At 36.4% G+C, this 16,161-nt stretch overlaps 2 protein-coding genes across 2 annotated transcripts; one reads left to right on the forward strand and one right to left on the reverse strand.

Moving 5' to 3' along the window:
- The first annotated feature begins 5,599 nt into the window (after positions 1-5,599).
- On the forward strand, positions 5,600-10,173 carry LOC131603530 (probable dolichyl pyrophosphate Glc1Man9GlcNAc2 alpha-1,3-glucosyltransferase). The gene is made up of 5 exons (XM_058875869.1): positions 5,600-5,849; positions 6,714-7,635; positions 8,163-8,369; positions 9,272-9,509; positions 9,658-10,173. Exons 2-5 carry the CDS (start codon positions 6,883-6,885, stop codon positions 10,065-10,067), a joined length of 1,608 nt encoding a protein of 535 aa, XP_058731852.1. The 5' UTR covers positions 5,600-5,849; positions 6,714-6,882; the 3' UTR covers positions 10,068-10,173.
- Positions 10,174-12,353: 2,180 nt separating this feature from the next.
- On the reverse strand, positions 12,354-12,985 carry LOC131607983 (uncharacterized). Its single transcript, XM_058879930.1, has one exon. It carries the CDS (start codon positions 12,881-12,883, stop codon positions 12,485-12,487), a length of 399 nt encoding a protein of 132 aa, XP_058735913.1. The 5' UTR covers positions 12,884-12,985; the 3' UTR covers positions 12,354-12,484.
- Positions 12,986-16,161: the final 3,176 nt, after the last annotated feature.

Raw genomic sequence — 16,161 nt, forward strand, 5'->3', positions numbered from 1 at the left:
TCCTATTTTACATATTTTTGAGTTTTACTCCTTCCATTTTAAAAACAACAATTTTAATCACCTTTTTAAGTTTTATTCTGGATTTCAGTCCCCCAACCAATTTGAGACTAATGTATCACTTGTTTTGATGACATGGCAAATTCATATTGAACACTTTTATTTTAAAGTTATATTAATCTATTTAAAATGAATTTTTCATTGAATTTAATATTAACTTATTAAAAACACGTTTAAATACTTTTCCAATCAATATTATTTCACTAAACTAGTTTCATCCCTCATTTTTCCAGAAACAAACTCTAATGTTCATCTCCATTGCTTATTCATTTGCCTCCATAGCCATTGCTTCCATTTTATAAAAAAAAAAAAAAAAAAAGGAACTTTTGTGTTTCTAGTTCAATAGATGCAAATAAGTGAAGTCATCTTATTGCATCTCAACAACATAAGCACAGTGAGATCTTAAAAATCAGTGGGGAAGCAAAAGCAATGGTGAATGATTGACGGCGACCGGGAAACACGTCGTTGGTGAAGATTTTACTTTTTAACCAAACAAAGACAAAGATGGATAATATCTCAAAAACTTCATTAAAAAGAAGAATACATTCCATTAAGTTCATCGTCAATATACAACAAACCAAACAATATCTCATAAACATAAAAAACACAAAAAAGAGGCAAAAAGAAGAACAAATATGTCGCGGAACCAGACGCGTGTCGTTGCCGTTTCCTTTTTCCACCATGCCTCGACCTTTCAACTAGACTATCGCTGCTGCAAAATCTCAGAGCTCGTCGAAAACCAAACGCACCATCGCTTTTCAATCACGTTGATGTGGGAGGCGGCGCGGTGGATCTAATTGAGATCGATGGAGAAAGGAGAAGGTGAAGCTTGAGGAAGAAGATGATTTAACGAATGCTGAGAAGAAGAGATTCATCTGACAAACTCATACAGAGAGAAGAAAATAAATGTTACTCAATGGGATCCGGATTCTCTAACTTTCTAGCGGGAAAGTTAGAGTGACTTTCACCTATTTTCAGTATAGGATTGGAGAGATGCTTCCACGTTGCAATTTTTTCAACAAAGAAAAAAAAAAAAAGAGAGAGACGTCCCACACACAACCCAGAAATTCTTTAATCTTCATTATCTTGTTGCCTCCATTGAAGACATGCCTTGTCAAATTTGGATCCAAAATTCTCTAACTTTCATTACCTTGTCAATTGAAGAGGAAGATGAAGAAGTTTTTTTGAACTCTGAGAGAAAAGAGAAAAGAGAAAACTAAAAGTGAAACAAGAGAAAGATTTGAACTCTGAGAGAAAAAGGTTTAAAATTTTAATTGATTTTGTTCTCAATTGTGTTCTGTCCAAAATTGAAACATTCTTATTTTCATTGGATTCAAAAGTAAATTTTGTTTTGCATCATTTTTTTATTGACGATGGTTGACGGCAAGGGCAGAGAAGATAAACAGTAAATGCACGGCAACAACGACGATGGCAGTGGTAACATCGACAAACTCATGGCTAATGGGATTGATGATGAGAGGCGAAAAGACAACAATATTCGGGATGAATGTAGAAACAGCTTACCATGATTTTTCCCCAGAAATTTGAAATGGGTTTTGTTGCCCACTTTCCTGGATGTTGTTTTAAATTTTTTAAAATTCTTTTTAGGCTACATGGCAGCATTTTAATGGTACGATTTATTGTAGAGTGGAGAGTGAGTGAAAGTCACTCTAACTTCCCCGCTAGTAAGTTAGAGAATCTGATTCCCACTCAATGGGGGTTTGGGTTCTTCTTCGTTGACAATTTTCTCCCAATTTAAATAAAAACAATTGATTATTAATATTTTTATTTTAAAATATAAATCACTTAATTTTAAGAGAAAAACTTGCATGGATACGCACATAAATCATGAGTGTTAGGAACAACCAATAAGAAAAGAGACAATTTTAAATTTATTTTAAATTTAATTTCTTTTTTAATTAGATTCATGGGGTGGTTGTGATTGAGTAGGAGAGAGAGAAATAATATTTTTATTTTTTAATTAATAAAAATATGTGATTGGATGTTTGTAAAGCCACTTGTTATGTTTGTTTTCATGCAAGTTTTTTCCTAATTTTAAATGGATTAGTATTACGTGGAAATATATTGGGGGAAAATAGAATTGACATGTCATCAAAACAAGTGACACATCATTAAAAATTAACCCAAAATTGATTGGAGGATTAAAATTCAAAACAAAATTTAAAAAAAAAAAATTCTCAACCCACTTCATAGGTCTCTTACACACCACACAATTTTTCATTTTTGCCCCCTGCTTCCGTAGATGCACATCCGGAAACACTCCATTTTTTAAAAAAATATGACCTTATTTTCATTTTAATAATACTTCCGTAGATGTATCTACGAAATGTGGTGAAATAGAATGTTCTGTAGGTGCATCTACAAAACAGACTGTTTTTTTTTTAATTCATGTCATTTTCATGACGAAACTCCATGTTTAAAGATATACATTTTCAGATTCAGTAATGCAGTTTAAAGACAACAGTAGGTAGACCAATAAAAATACAATATATAAATAATGTCGATCAAAGTGTCGAGTACATCATCAAATACAAACAAAAATAAAATATAAATACATCATCAAATATAACTATTGAGTATGTCAGGCGTCCTCCTGCGTACCATCATGCGTATCCCCTCCGAATCCATGAAGGGATCTGCTGGCTCTACCCCTAGCATCAAGTGTTCCACGGGTCTTGGCACGATGTCAACGGTACGGAAATGCACTCTCTGTCATTCTATCATATCATCTAGTACACGCCTATAAGAAGTACCATCAGGGAATAAACCCTCTACAATGGCTCTGTTGCCCCTGTCAGCTATCTGACGACGGAGAGGAAGAAGATCCTCAGTGTGATCCAACTGAGCCTGATACGCATGAAGAATCTCCTCGTGGGCTGGTATGGGAGGACCTCCCTCTGCAGCTGGAAGCATGTATGGTTGTGAGACTCTATAATACCATGTGAGTACCCCTCGACACAGCTCCAGTCGTGCTTTGCTAGCGTCTCCCGTGCCTCCTCAGGGACCATGTGATGCTCCTAGTCTGCAAATACCTCATCTAACTGCCTGCAGGTCATGGCGATGGGAGCTGAAACATGAGGATCGCGAGGTATCGTCTGCTCATATCCAAACTGACGCATAACGCGCTCTGAAAGGTAGCGTACAACAATGGTCGAGCTGGCGGCCAACCATCCAGAATACAGACATATCTCGTCAAACGGAACCGCCACCCAATGCTCATCATAGCAGCAGTACCTGATGTCCTCAACGACCATGCGGTCAAGAAAGCGCCTGTAGGGATCCGACATCTGGTTCCCTCTAAGGGGGGTGAAAGCACTGGCACGTGGCATGACCTCTGTGTACTCTTTTACCTCTCCCCATCCAATAATGTCTGGGAAGTGTTGTAGTATTCAACCCTAAAAAAACACGGTTATTTTCAAGTACAATAAAAAACTATAAAAAAAGTAGAAAAGTGTAAGATTATTACCAGCAAAAGAGTACAGCTGCCTGCAACTGTCCTTGCCTTCTACAGGCATCCCTCTCCAAGTCTATGATAATTGTACGCCAGTACAGCCGCTCCCTAGGTTTACTCATGGATACGTGTTATATCCGATAAGTACGTTACGTAGACGACGTTTGTGTACGTCGAGCTCCTGTCCATAAAGAACTGAGTGTCTATCAAATATAGGAAGTAGCATCTCAACACCCTCTCTCTGTGCGTAGCCTGCTCCAACTCATCCCCATCATCTTGCAGTGCCGTAGTGAGCTCCACATCATACTGTCTCTGCAGGAATCTAAATCTGACGTGGGCCCCTCGTGTCCTCTCCACCTCCTCAAGGGCGTCATCGGGATCAGCCCTCAACTCAACATCAACATCTCCTGAGATTTCGCCTTTGTCAGCCTATTGTGACAAAGGATGGTACCCCTGATAGGAAGATGAAGTAGGCATGCCACATCATCTAGGGTGATGGTAATATCACCGTGGGGTAGATGAAATAAGGATGTCTCAAGATGCCATCTCTCCGCAAATGCCACAAGCATACTATTATGTATGGTATCGTAGCCGAGCATGCAGAGGTCCCTCATGCCTGAAGCTTCCAGTACCTCCTGAAACCATGACTCGTCAGACTGTGCGAGATCTTTAATCTTCCGCCCATGGTTGTACAACCACTGGGGATCCATACTCTGAAATTTTTAAAAACTTAAAACGGTTAGTAATAAGCAAGGTCAAAAATGACGCAAATAAAAAGTAATTAACAAATAAAATGTACTTGTCCATCCCATATACGTCTAGCTGCATGCTCGTCATACCCTATCAAACAGGATGCGTCTACAGGACCCTCAGGGTATCAAATAGGCTCCGGCACCAGCTCATCCTCGTGGCCCTGCGTAGGTGGCACATCAGATCCTGCATCAGGAGTAGAAGTAGAAGTAGTGCCACGACAACGTATGCGGGGTGGTGGCATCTGTGAGGAACCCTCAGGATCGTTCCGAGGCCTCCGTGGTGCAGTAATAGAGGGGGCAGAAGATGGTGAAGGCCCGACGGGTGAATGAGCAGGCTCGGCTGAAGCGGGTGATGGAGAAGGTATGACTGAGGCGGGTGTATCAGATGCCGTAGGTGAATCAGGTGGAACAGCTGCCCCATCAGTGACCTGAGATACTACACGCGACCGTTCTTGTCGGACGGATGTGTGTTGTGCGGTCCTCCCATGAAAGTCTCTATCCAGGCCGTGGGTCATGATGTCTATATTATGATTAAAAAAAACTCGATTTAGATGTTATGTATTTATAAATAATCATCAAAATAAAAATAGAAAATTACTCTTCTGTAGATGCATCTACGGAATGCCCCAACGTTCATCTCTTCCGTAGATAATGGCGTCTGAGTCAGTCCAACCACTACAAAACCTATTTTTGGTGGCTTGATCATCCGTTTAAAACGTCAAACAAACCTTACATTGTCTCTAAACACTATTGCTAAACCTATCAATCCATTTATACTCCTAAATATCACATTCCAATTCAATTTTAAAACTACTCTAAATTAACTAAAAATTCGAAAAACTTACCGATTAAAGATGTTGATGTTGCTAAACCTTGTTTGAAGTTGATGTTGGCGAAAAATTTGAAGTGGAACTTGAAAGAGATTTGAAGTTGAACTTGAAAGAGATTTGAAGTTAAGAGAGTATGAAGAGAGTTTGTGTTTGAAATGAAGAGAATGGGGGAGGAGAAAGGTCTGGCGCGAGCTATAACACCAAACCTTTCTATAGATCCACATACGGAACAAAACAACGTTAAAAATAAGGTGCTTCCGAAGATGCATCTACGGAAACACGAGAGCAAAATAGACAATTTTGTGGTGCGTAAGAGGACCATAGGGTTAAGAGAGAAATTCTCATAAAAAAAAAAAGACTAAAATCGTAATTTTTAAAATATAAGGACTAAAATTAGAAAAAGTAAAATAGAGAGATAAAAATACAATTAAGTCTATTTTATTTTGAAACGAAGAGAGTATTAAACAATAGACGCCAAAATTACAATTTGTCCAAACTTGGGGATCAAAATGCAATTCCTTCTGAAGTTGCCCGTGAAATCCATTGCTGCCGCTTTACCCGTAGTATCTATCTGTAACAAGTTGGATCCACTTGCCGTGGAAACCAAAATCTGGCCGGAAAACGCAATCGTTGACAGTCAACCGCTGGCCGGAAAACGCAATCGTTGACAGTCGACCGCTGGCCGGAAAATGCAATCGTTGACAGTCGACCGTCAGAACCAGTGAGAAAGTTGTCCAGGTTTTCATCTTATTTATCTTAATTTTATTTGTCCGATTTTCCTTAGCGCGCGATTATTCGATTCCATCGCGATATGCAGCAATCGCCTCTGCAAAAAGCAATGTACCTCCGACCAAATTGCATCGTAGTAGATCGGAACTCCACTCCCTACCGGGATTCCGCAATTGACTATATAATTTAGCACTTTGGAACAGTATAGTTTTGATAAGTATTAAGAAGTTCAATTCACATTCTGCATTAATATGATTACTTTATATCTGCTCTCTTTGGCAAGGTTACTGAAAACGGTCTATTACTGCAAAAACGGTAGCAAGATTAGAAGGTGCCAATGCCGTTAATGTTATTCACAGTTTTTATGATAAAGAACAAATTATGGTTAATTCACTCCACTACGAGCAGAATCATTTACCGTTTTTATGATAAAGAACAAATTGTGGTTAATTCACACTGTAACGAGCGTCACAACACCTGTATTGGCCGAAATTGCGAAAGCCTTTACGCGACCTCAACGGTTATTTAAAACCTTCTTTGGTGCTTTGTCATGTATTTTCTTGAGCTTTGTTATTATTTCCGTCTGTTTTTTATTTGTTTATTTCTGTTTTGAAAACACTTGACATGGATTGCATTTCTCTCGCCTCGCCTTCTTCAAATTGTGTTAACTTATATCAATGCTACATATATCCAAATCAATGGCTTGCTTGTGTTGCCAATAGATATGAATCAATGCTTTGTACCTGTTACATCTACATATTCAAATTAATTATTTTATGTTCGGATGATATTTGTGTATCTTTCAAGTATATTAGCAGTGAAGTTTACTCATACTCCCACTAACTTTCTTGATAACCACTGAATTTCTTGCAGGGAGTTCAAAGGGCTGTGTCTTTCATCTACACGGTCTCTTTATCAATCGGATTGAAAACTGAGCTAGCTCTTCTTTAATCCTATGATAAAAGGGAACTTGTTGGGCTTCTGTGTTAAATACGACATTTGTAATATTTGTTTTCTTATTCTATAATTCCCAACTTCTGGCATGGGAAACGAGAGACTAAGCTTCAAAGAAGTCCGCAATAATAGTAGCCCCAAAACAACTCTCTGGTGGTTTTTTCTTATAGCGACGTGTGTAAAAGTTCTCCTTTTCCCGTCTTACCGCAGTACAGACTTTGAGGTGCACCGCAATTGGCTGGCTTTGACCCACTCCCTACCTCTTTCCCAGTGGTACTTTGATGAAACCAGTCTATGGACACTAGATTACCCACCATTCTTTGCCTATTTTGAACGCTTTCTATCCATTTTTGCTCATCTCGTTGATCCCCAAATAGTACACCTTCAAGAGGGACTAAATTATAGCTCAAATAAGGTGGTTTATTTCCAAAGATTTACTGTAATACTCTCTGATTTGTCTCTTCTTTATGGGGTTTATAGGCTTACTCGGAAACTGGATTCGAGAAAGCAAAAGTTGATATATTCATTGGTTGTTTGGTCACCGATGCTTTTAATAGTGGACCATGTGCATTTCCAATACAATGGATTTCTCATCGGGATTTTGCTGATTTCACTTTCGTATTTGGAGGAAGGAAGGGATTTGTTAGGTGGCTTTGTTTTTGCTGTTCTTCTGTGCTTTAAACATTTATTTGCAGTGGCAGCGCCTGTTTATTTTATTTATTTGTTGAGGCACTATTGTTGGGGTGGAATTATAAGAGGCTTTAGTCGACTCTTGATAATGGGAAGTTTGGTTGCAGCAGTGTTTGCATCTGCATTTGGGCCATTCTTCCACCTTGGACAGGTAAATATGATTTTTAGGTAAATTCATCTTTGCTAATTAGCTTGCCCATATTTGATGTTGTTTCCCCCTCGTGTCTAAGTTTTTACACCAAATTGGTTATTTTTTCCCGAAAAAAGTTTTATAGGAATTTTAGTGGTTTTGTTGATCGTGGATATGTATGACTGATGAGAGTCTCCAGATGCCCAGTTGAGAAAATTTTAAATTAAAAATGAAGCCCTCTAGGAGTTTATAAAGGAAATAGTAGGTGACTGTTAAGACTACTGCACTCTAGGAGTTCAATAAACCCAAACTAAATAACCTCTTGAAATATGTATCCAGATAAAACTACTGCATGGCAGAGAGTTATAATATTTTTCTTTAGTTTTCTTTTGTAAAAAACAGACTTTGCTTGCTCATATGGGATGGAACAACTGTTTTCCCTCCTTGTGAATTGTATTACTTCACTTCACAGTTTAAAAATGAATAATTTCATATGCATTCATTGCATTATTGATTTTTATTTGGATTATTCAAATTATAAATTGCAGATACAACAAGTCATCCAGCGATTGTTTCCATTTGGCAGGGGGCTTTGCCATGCATACTGGGCCCCAAATTTTTGGGTATTCTATATCATGTCAGACAAAGGACTTGCTTTCATACTCAGAAAACTTGGGTTTAATATCCAGACACCTGCAGCTTCATTCACTGCGGGGCTTGTAGGGGATTCCTCGCCTTTTTCTGTACTACCTCGGGTAAGTTTATGTTCATGTTTTCCGTTCCCTGAATAAATTGATTTGTTTCTAAATAGAAAAAAAAGTGCTCAGGGGTTTGTTATCACCTAGGTTAAACTGATCCTGTCCATGCACTAAAAAAGAACAGATGATTAGAATGCCTTATCTGCTGTTTGCTTTTCATAAAAATAGGGGAGTGGTGGTATCAAATTTATATCACTTCAAGCTTGTAATTATTCACCACAGCCTAACCATATAGATTGAAAATTGATTTAATGTTGCCAATGTAGCTGATTTACCAAATGATCCTCATCTCATTTTCTAAGAATATAAATGTAGATCATAAATATAAATATTCACATGGAAGACAAGAGTAGTTAACTCAAACTCAGCACCAGTACAACATCAAATATGACATTCGTGAAACATTTTAATTGGTAGGAGAATGCATAGTTTTAGTTCCTTTTACACATTTTAAGCCTGTCATTGAAACTTCCAATATGCTGTCAGTTCCTGAGCTTGATCATTGGCTGTTCACATTTTCCGAAACTGGAAATCTTAGTCAAAATTATAAGAGAAACTCTCAATTTCATCCCCAAAAAACTGAGACATTAAAAATATTAATGTTCAAATAACAGGAAGAACCTGGTAACTCAAAATGAGCACCAGGCTTATATTAAGAAGAGAAATTAGTGAATATTATGAATTATAATTGGTAGCACAATGCCTAATATTATTTTACATTTAGCTTTTACATTTTACACATTTTTGGCCAGCTATTGCAACTTTCAAGATGCAGCTATGCAATTGACATCCGCAACTGAGCTTTGTAACTGGTTCATGTCTGTTTAGTTTTACCACTTTGCTTTTTGTCATTCAAAAGTTTCGCCAAAACACTCATTCTTTTATAAACTAATATGCAGGTTACTCCATCTGTAACATTTATAATGGTTCTACTTGCCTTATTTCCTTGTCTCTTCAAGGCTTGGAAGAATCCACGACCACAGATGATTACTAGATGGATATCATATGCGTATACATGTGGTTTTCTTTTTGGATGGCATGTGCATGAGAAGGCATCACTCCATTTTGTAATTCCACTTGCCTTTGTTGCAGCACAAACCCCAGAGGATGCAAAACATTACTTTTTGCTGTCAATAGGTATGCTGCTAATGCTTGTCAATTTGTTTGCCAGCTTATAATGTTTTCTTTTTCTTCAGTTTTATTTCTTTAATTGAAAATAACACAAACAAAAAAGGAGCAAAAGTTTCTAATTACATTATTTGTTGTGTTGTGTGTGTGTGTGCAGTATCCTGCTATTCACTTTTTCCTTTACTATTTGAGGCACAAGAGTATCCTATCAAAGTTCTGCTGTTGCTTCTTCACTTCATTTTGAGCTGGTCAGGTTTTTCAGTACAATTTTCCGACAGGGCTGAAACAAGAGCGGCCATTGCTCAGGCAAAGAAAAAAGTTGATCAATTTGGATCTGAAGGTAGTTTAAGCGTGGAAGTGAAGAAAAGTGGTTTTGTTATTGGCTTGATTGAGAGGAGTTATCTGGCTGGTCTCGTAGTAGTAGAGATATGGGGACAGTTTTTACACCCTTTGATCTTTGGTGATAAGCTTGCATTTGTGCCCCTTATGTTGATCTCTGTATACTGTGCTCTCGGGATCACATACTCATGGATTTGGCAGTTAAGATCCATAGTTAAATCACATTAACTTGTAGACTTTTTATAAGCGTAGATTAAAGTAATTTTCTTGAAAGTGGCCCTTTTATGTGAATTTGACCTCTTGATGGATAACCTTAACAAAAAATTTCAAACTATTTGTTTTATAGTAGTAATTTTTAGTAGAAACATGAAAGGAAAAGTAAACAGCAATGGCAATGGATTAGCATCAGTTTAAGAGGCAGGGATTTGGATCATTTTCTATTTGAATCCAACACGAGTGGATTGTGTTGATAATCTTGCAATTAAACAACATTGAACCTCACTTTTAGGCACTTTTATATTTTTCAAGTTGTTATCATCAACATAAGTTACATAACTCTCCCATGTTGTATTCAAACATGAGAGGATCTAAATTGTAAGAGGCAGTGTTTGAATTTGAAGATATAGTAATAGGACAAGGATTATTGGATTTGAGCTTTGCGTATTGCATTATAATAGCACAAACTTGTCATTGGCAAAAATCACACGCTCTCATCTGCATTTTGCTGAGATATAGGGAGCACTGTCTAATTAAGGTTGCAACACCTTAAGCTTTTCTTGGCAAATTGCAATACTAGATTTTGACTTTATCTCTCCTTGGGTCTCCTCGAGACCATGAGTATGACTTGTTTTCCTTCTCTTGTCTTAATTTGACCACGGATTTCCTAAAGACCAAGTTATGGCATGATGTTTGAGTGGAAACTACCCATTTGCATGTCTTTTTTGAGAGGATATTTCTTAGCTCAGAGCAGAAGTCTCATGTGGTGGATTCTTTGGGTTCTTAATTAGTAGCTGATGTTTGGGTTTGGAGCCTTCGATGAAGGCAGACTTTTCTAATTTGGGAGTAGGAGATTTTTAAGTCTTTGCTCAATCTTATTTTTGGGTGTGGTTAGGTGTGATCGGGAAGAAGTTTGAGTTTGGAAGCCAGGTCTGATTGGGAGCTTCTTAGTTAGTTTAGCTTGTATTAACCTTTTACCTTTACATGGGATCAAGAAAGGTAGCTCTGAGAGGGTTTTGGGAGCTTCTTAGTTAGTTTAGCTTGTATTAACCATTTACTTTTACATGGGATCAAGAAAGGTAGTTCTGAGAGGGTTTTGTGGGGACTTGCTAGGATTTGGAATAGTTGGGTGCTTGCTAAAATGGTTGTTCTCTTTTAGCCATTGGTTTAGAATAGGTTGTTGACTAGGCATTATCTCCTAAGGCGTCAAATATTGGCTGACTCTAGTAATGTGAGGTGTGTTGTGTGTGCGAGACAGGTGAAGTCGGCTGATCATCTCTTTATTTTTTGTGAGGTTGCTTTAGCCATAAATAAAGAGTTTTTAGGTGGGTAGGTGTCCTGAGCCTTTGCCAAGTTTGATTTTAGGGGTGTTTAAGCTATTTCAGGGTCTTGGCCATGGAAAACAGGTGTTGTTAGGCTCAGTCTCAATCTGGCATTATATGGTGTGGACTATTTGGAAAATGCATAACAAAGTTTTTTTTTGTTAGGAAAGCCTGATCGTTAATCACTAGATATCTTCGATTAATAACTTGATGTGGAAGTGAGTTCATGCCCATGCTTTGAATTTTGTCGATTCTCTGGTTGACTATGAGTGAGACTCGCTCAAATTGCTAGACATTTAGGGGTGTGTTGGGTGGCCGACTGCCCTCCTTTAGTTCTGTTTCGTGCAAATAGTCGTATCTACCTCCCTTTACAGGTTTGTTGTATCCGGGTTTCAAGATAGTTTGGAAGTTGGGGTGATTGACTTGTGTTTTTTCTTATCTTTGTGGATTTGTTGTTTTACTTTTTCGTATTGTTTTACGACCTAAGCTTTAGTCCAATTTATTGCTCTTGCGCATTTCTAATTCTCTTTTCTAGTTTTATATTTTTTTACTGTTGTAAATTTTTATAGTAATATATGATTTCACTTTGCTATTAAAACAATTCACTAAGTGAATAAGATTAAAAATTAAAAGTTGATCATGCTTGAAAATTTAAAAAGAGACTATTGATATTTTCATCAAACAAAAGTATAACCGAAAATTCAACGGAAATAACTAAAGAATTTTTAACAATATAGTAAAACAACTTCTGAGGCTAGCTACAATTGGCATATCCACCACTTGAATGATTCTAGACGTATTACAGCAAGCAAGAAAACGACTTATGATTATATTTACAATGTTATATACATTTATATACATAATTTCACCACCCTCAATAAAAATACAAGCAATGGCTTTATCAAAAAAAAAAAAAAACTCATTATTTATGATGATTATATTTACAATGTTATATACATTATTTCACCACCATCAAAATTAAAAATATAAGAGGTGGCTTTATAAAAAAAATATAAACAATACCATAAAAATTTCAAAAGAACAAGCCCATGAAATTCTATATGACCAAGAAAAAGAAATAAAAAATGTCTTTTTCTTTCCCAAATTTCATGGCAATGAATGAAACCTCCTAATTTGATTAAGAAACTGAAAAACAGGCAAAAGACAAGCCCTAATTGTGTTCCCACCAACAAGTCTCCACCATGAAGAAGCCTGTCCCTTAACCCTTTCCCAGAAAGCTACAATGCAGTTTTGGTTTCTTGTAGCCAAAAGTGCTGCAGATTGTAAATAAACCGAAGCTGCACGTTTAACCAACTCGTTCCTTATAGCAATGTTTGAGTCAAAAACATTTCCTTCATATATTGACCACCTTGATGGTGTGCACATAATGTCCTTCAAACTTGTGTAATGTAGATTCTCATTGCTGATGTCTAATGAAGAATTTCTTGGAATTCTTAGTGAGCCACGTGAACTAGTTAGCTCAACCTCTTCTATCTCTAGTTCCATAATTTGTTAACATGAGCCATGTAACGTTGAACTATTAATATTGTGTAGAATTTGAGAAGATGTTGTTGTGTTTGTGTTTTTGCAAGTTGTGAAAATTTTCAGTTTTGGATGTTATGGAGAATGGAAGATGAGAAGGGGAGTGCATTTATTAAATTTAGGAGGTAGCTATATTAAGTTAATCTTTTATTGTTCATTAGTTTTTGGTGATAGAGAGAGTTTGGTGGATAATTTATTGGTTTTAATATGGGTATCCTAACATGTGGAGACCCTGAAATTTATTGGTCTTAATATGGGTATCATTAAGTTATTTTACCATTTTTTACGATAAGAAAGAAATTTGTTTATGTGTTCTTTAAAAGTAATTCCTTAATTGTTATAACTTATAACTCTTCACTTATTCTCTTTAATAATATTTAATCTATCTAATAATAACAATAGTTATGATATGAGCTTATAAACTACGTAAATCATAAATTTTTATTTTCTTAATCATTAATATTAAATCTAATAACATTAATAATAATAATAATAATAATAATAATAATAATAATAATAATAATAATAATAATAATAATAATAATAATAATAATAATACTTTGTGTGTGGTGATGGAGAAGAACAATCAATTGTTCACCAAAAGTACCTAATAAACAAAACTTTTCATCCTCGTGAGTACGATCTAATCCTATAGAAAATACCTCCAAAACAGCGTATCTCACAAATGTGAGCTTGTCATAACACCCAAAAAGGCTAAAGCTTATGGCCATTGCTACCAGCTTAGGGGTGCCACACACTTGTACTTTTTTTTAGCAAGTACGGTGGCGCCCATCGCGGAGCCCTCACAAAACTGACCTGGGCCACACCTTGCATTATCAACACCACTCTGACACTCACCAAAGTATCCAGTCCTAACCCTAATTGTCCCTTATCATGGTTGATAGGAAGGCACAATCTCTCACACAGGCAGATATTGGAGGTAGCAACAATCTGAATGCTATGGCAGATATATACGCCACTATGAATGAGATGCTCCTTCAAAATCAGACTTTGGAGGACAAAGTCATTTACACTCAATAGTTCCAGAAGAAGGCTATCCCCACTTGGAAGATTGAGGTGGTGGATCCCCAGCCCCTCTCAGATGATATATGGGAAGCACATGTTCCCGGTCCTTGACATTAATGTTTGATGGGCATAATGACCCTTACGAGCATGTTTTCATTTAGCACCTCAATCAGAGTGCTTGATTCCCTTAAATGCAAGTTTTCATTTAGCACATTCAAGGACGTAGCCCTACGATGGTACACGACCCTACCCCGAGCTTCCATCGCCAAATACCAAGACCGGGTAAAGAAACTCGAGCACCAATTCGTAGCAAGACGACATAGAAAGATATCCACCATCGACCTTTTTAACATCTATCAATGCCCTTCATAGTTAGTGAGAGAATACCTCACACGTTTTAACAAAGCCACTATAAAAGTTGTCCACTCGAATAAAAAATATTTGTAGGAGCCTTTTAGAATGACCTCAAAGCATGGAACTTCAACGAGTCCCTCGCCCAAAGGCCAGGGTTTTCGTTAGAAGAGATGGTCACAAGGACAGAATGTTATATAAAGGACAAGGAGAGTAAGGCCGAGAAGAACAACTGCGATGTGAAAGAACGTGTTCTTAATGCTGAAGGCTCACATCACTCGCGGAAGACAAGCTACACCTCGCCTGTTAGGGATAAGAGAATGATTAAGCAAAATGGACAAGTTGTAGAGAGTTTCACTCCCCTAAACACTCGTCACGAGCACATATGGTGCGGGGTTCTCCACTTACATGATATCTCTACACCTCTAACTCCATAGGTGGATATCGTTATAGGCAGAACCGTCTTTGAGGGCGTGCAAGACGGACTACCGCACATGGTCTCAAAATTTTCAAGGTTAAACTATTGGTAAATAGGACCTCAAAATTTTTTATCAGGTTAAATTGTGATTAAATAAGGCCTCTACCTGTTTTCCCATAGTTAAAGTATATTTAACCTACACAGGACCTCTAAAAACTTAAAACGGCTCTGGTTATGGGACTTGTGTATTAGGAGTGATTTGTAGCCACTAACAAAATTAGCTAATAAGAATCATGTCTGATGAGAGTGGTATACAAATCGAGGTATTTTGTCTAATTTAATTTTGTGTTTTTTATAATGGTGTGGAGTTGGTTGTAACTCCGGTTTGAGTAGCGCTTATACTTTTGTCTAATTCAATTCTCCCTTGCTAATTAAAAAAAATCACCCCTTGCTTATTAAATAAAATCACTTTAAATTTCATACACTAGTAATAAGTTAATGTGCGGCCTCTCCAACGTATCTATCATAAAATAATATTATAAAATAATACTAATGCACCTGTGTGATATAGTAGTGCATATGGTAGGCGTTTATGTCCAAGACAATCCCAAAGACCAGGGTTTCAATCTCCTTTTGATCAAAATTTCGCACAAGTTTATGTCCAAAACAATTAATTAAAACAATTAATTATTAATTTATTATAAAAAATTAGACAGTGCCAACTTATGAAAGTTTCATCCCTAATAATACAGTATTAACTTATCTCTTGTTTAAGTATATAGTTTAAGTATATAGTGAATCTGTTTGCTTGAGTATATAGTATGTCAAGTTATATCTTACTAATACAACTCATATAAAAAACACTAGATATAAAAATTACCAAACAATAATGATGCTACATTTTCTTATTTAAATTATTTTTATTATCTTTAAACTATCCATTTTGTGATGTTAAATTCTTCAAATGAAGACAAAAAATAAAATAAAAACAAGTTCATTCTTTTATAAAAGTTATTCAAAATTTAAATTTATTTAAAAATAATTTAATTTAAAAAAAGACTTGACAGTTAAATACTCAACTCAATTTGAGCCCACCAACATGTGCACCTAATTTAAAACGATAACAATTAACAACAGATATTAAATTAAAACAAATTTTATTGAATATATAAAAAAAAATACATATAGAAGTCATAAATAATCGTTCCAAGGGCGGCCTGCATTGGTTCTGGCTGAAATGTTCTATTCTCTGTCAATGGAAGTTTGTGGCGGTGTTATATTGATGGCATGGGTATAATTAACATGATGTTGTTGTTTTGTTTTTATATGTTGTAATTTAATATATTTCCGACGCGCATGTGGTTATTTTGTTTAGTGTTCTTAGTTTCTCAGATTCTGTTTGTTTAGTGTTCTTAGTTTTTCAGAATCTGTTTGTTTCTGTTTGTAA

This window comes from Vicia villosa, linkage group LG5 (genome assembly GCF_029867415.1).
Source record: "Vicia villosa cultivar HV-30 ecotype Madison, WI linkage group LG5, Vvil1.0, whole genome shotgun sequence".
NCBI lineage: Eukaryota > Viridiplantae > Streptophyta > Magnoliopsida > Fabales > Fabaceae > Vicia > Vicia villosa.

Excerpts from the sequence above, each read along its gene's own strand:
- LOC131603530 (XM_058875869.1), top strand. The coding sequence starts at position 6,883 with ATGGGAAACGAGAGACTAAGCTTCAAAGAAGTCCGCAATAATAGTAGC. Across the intron at positions 7,636-8,162 it reads CATTCTTCCACCTTGGACAG|ATACAACAAGTCATCCAGCG; the intron begins GTAAATATGATT and ends TATAAATTGCAG. Across the intron at positions 8,370-9,271 it reads CTTTTTCTGTACTACCTCGG|GTTACTCCATCTGTAACATT; the intron begins GTAAGTTTATGT and ends ACTAATATGCAG.
- LOC131607983 (XM_058879930.1), bottom strand. The coding sequence starts at position 12,883 with ATGGAACTAGAGATAGAAGAGGTTGAGCTAACTAGTTCACGTGGCTCA.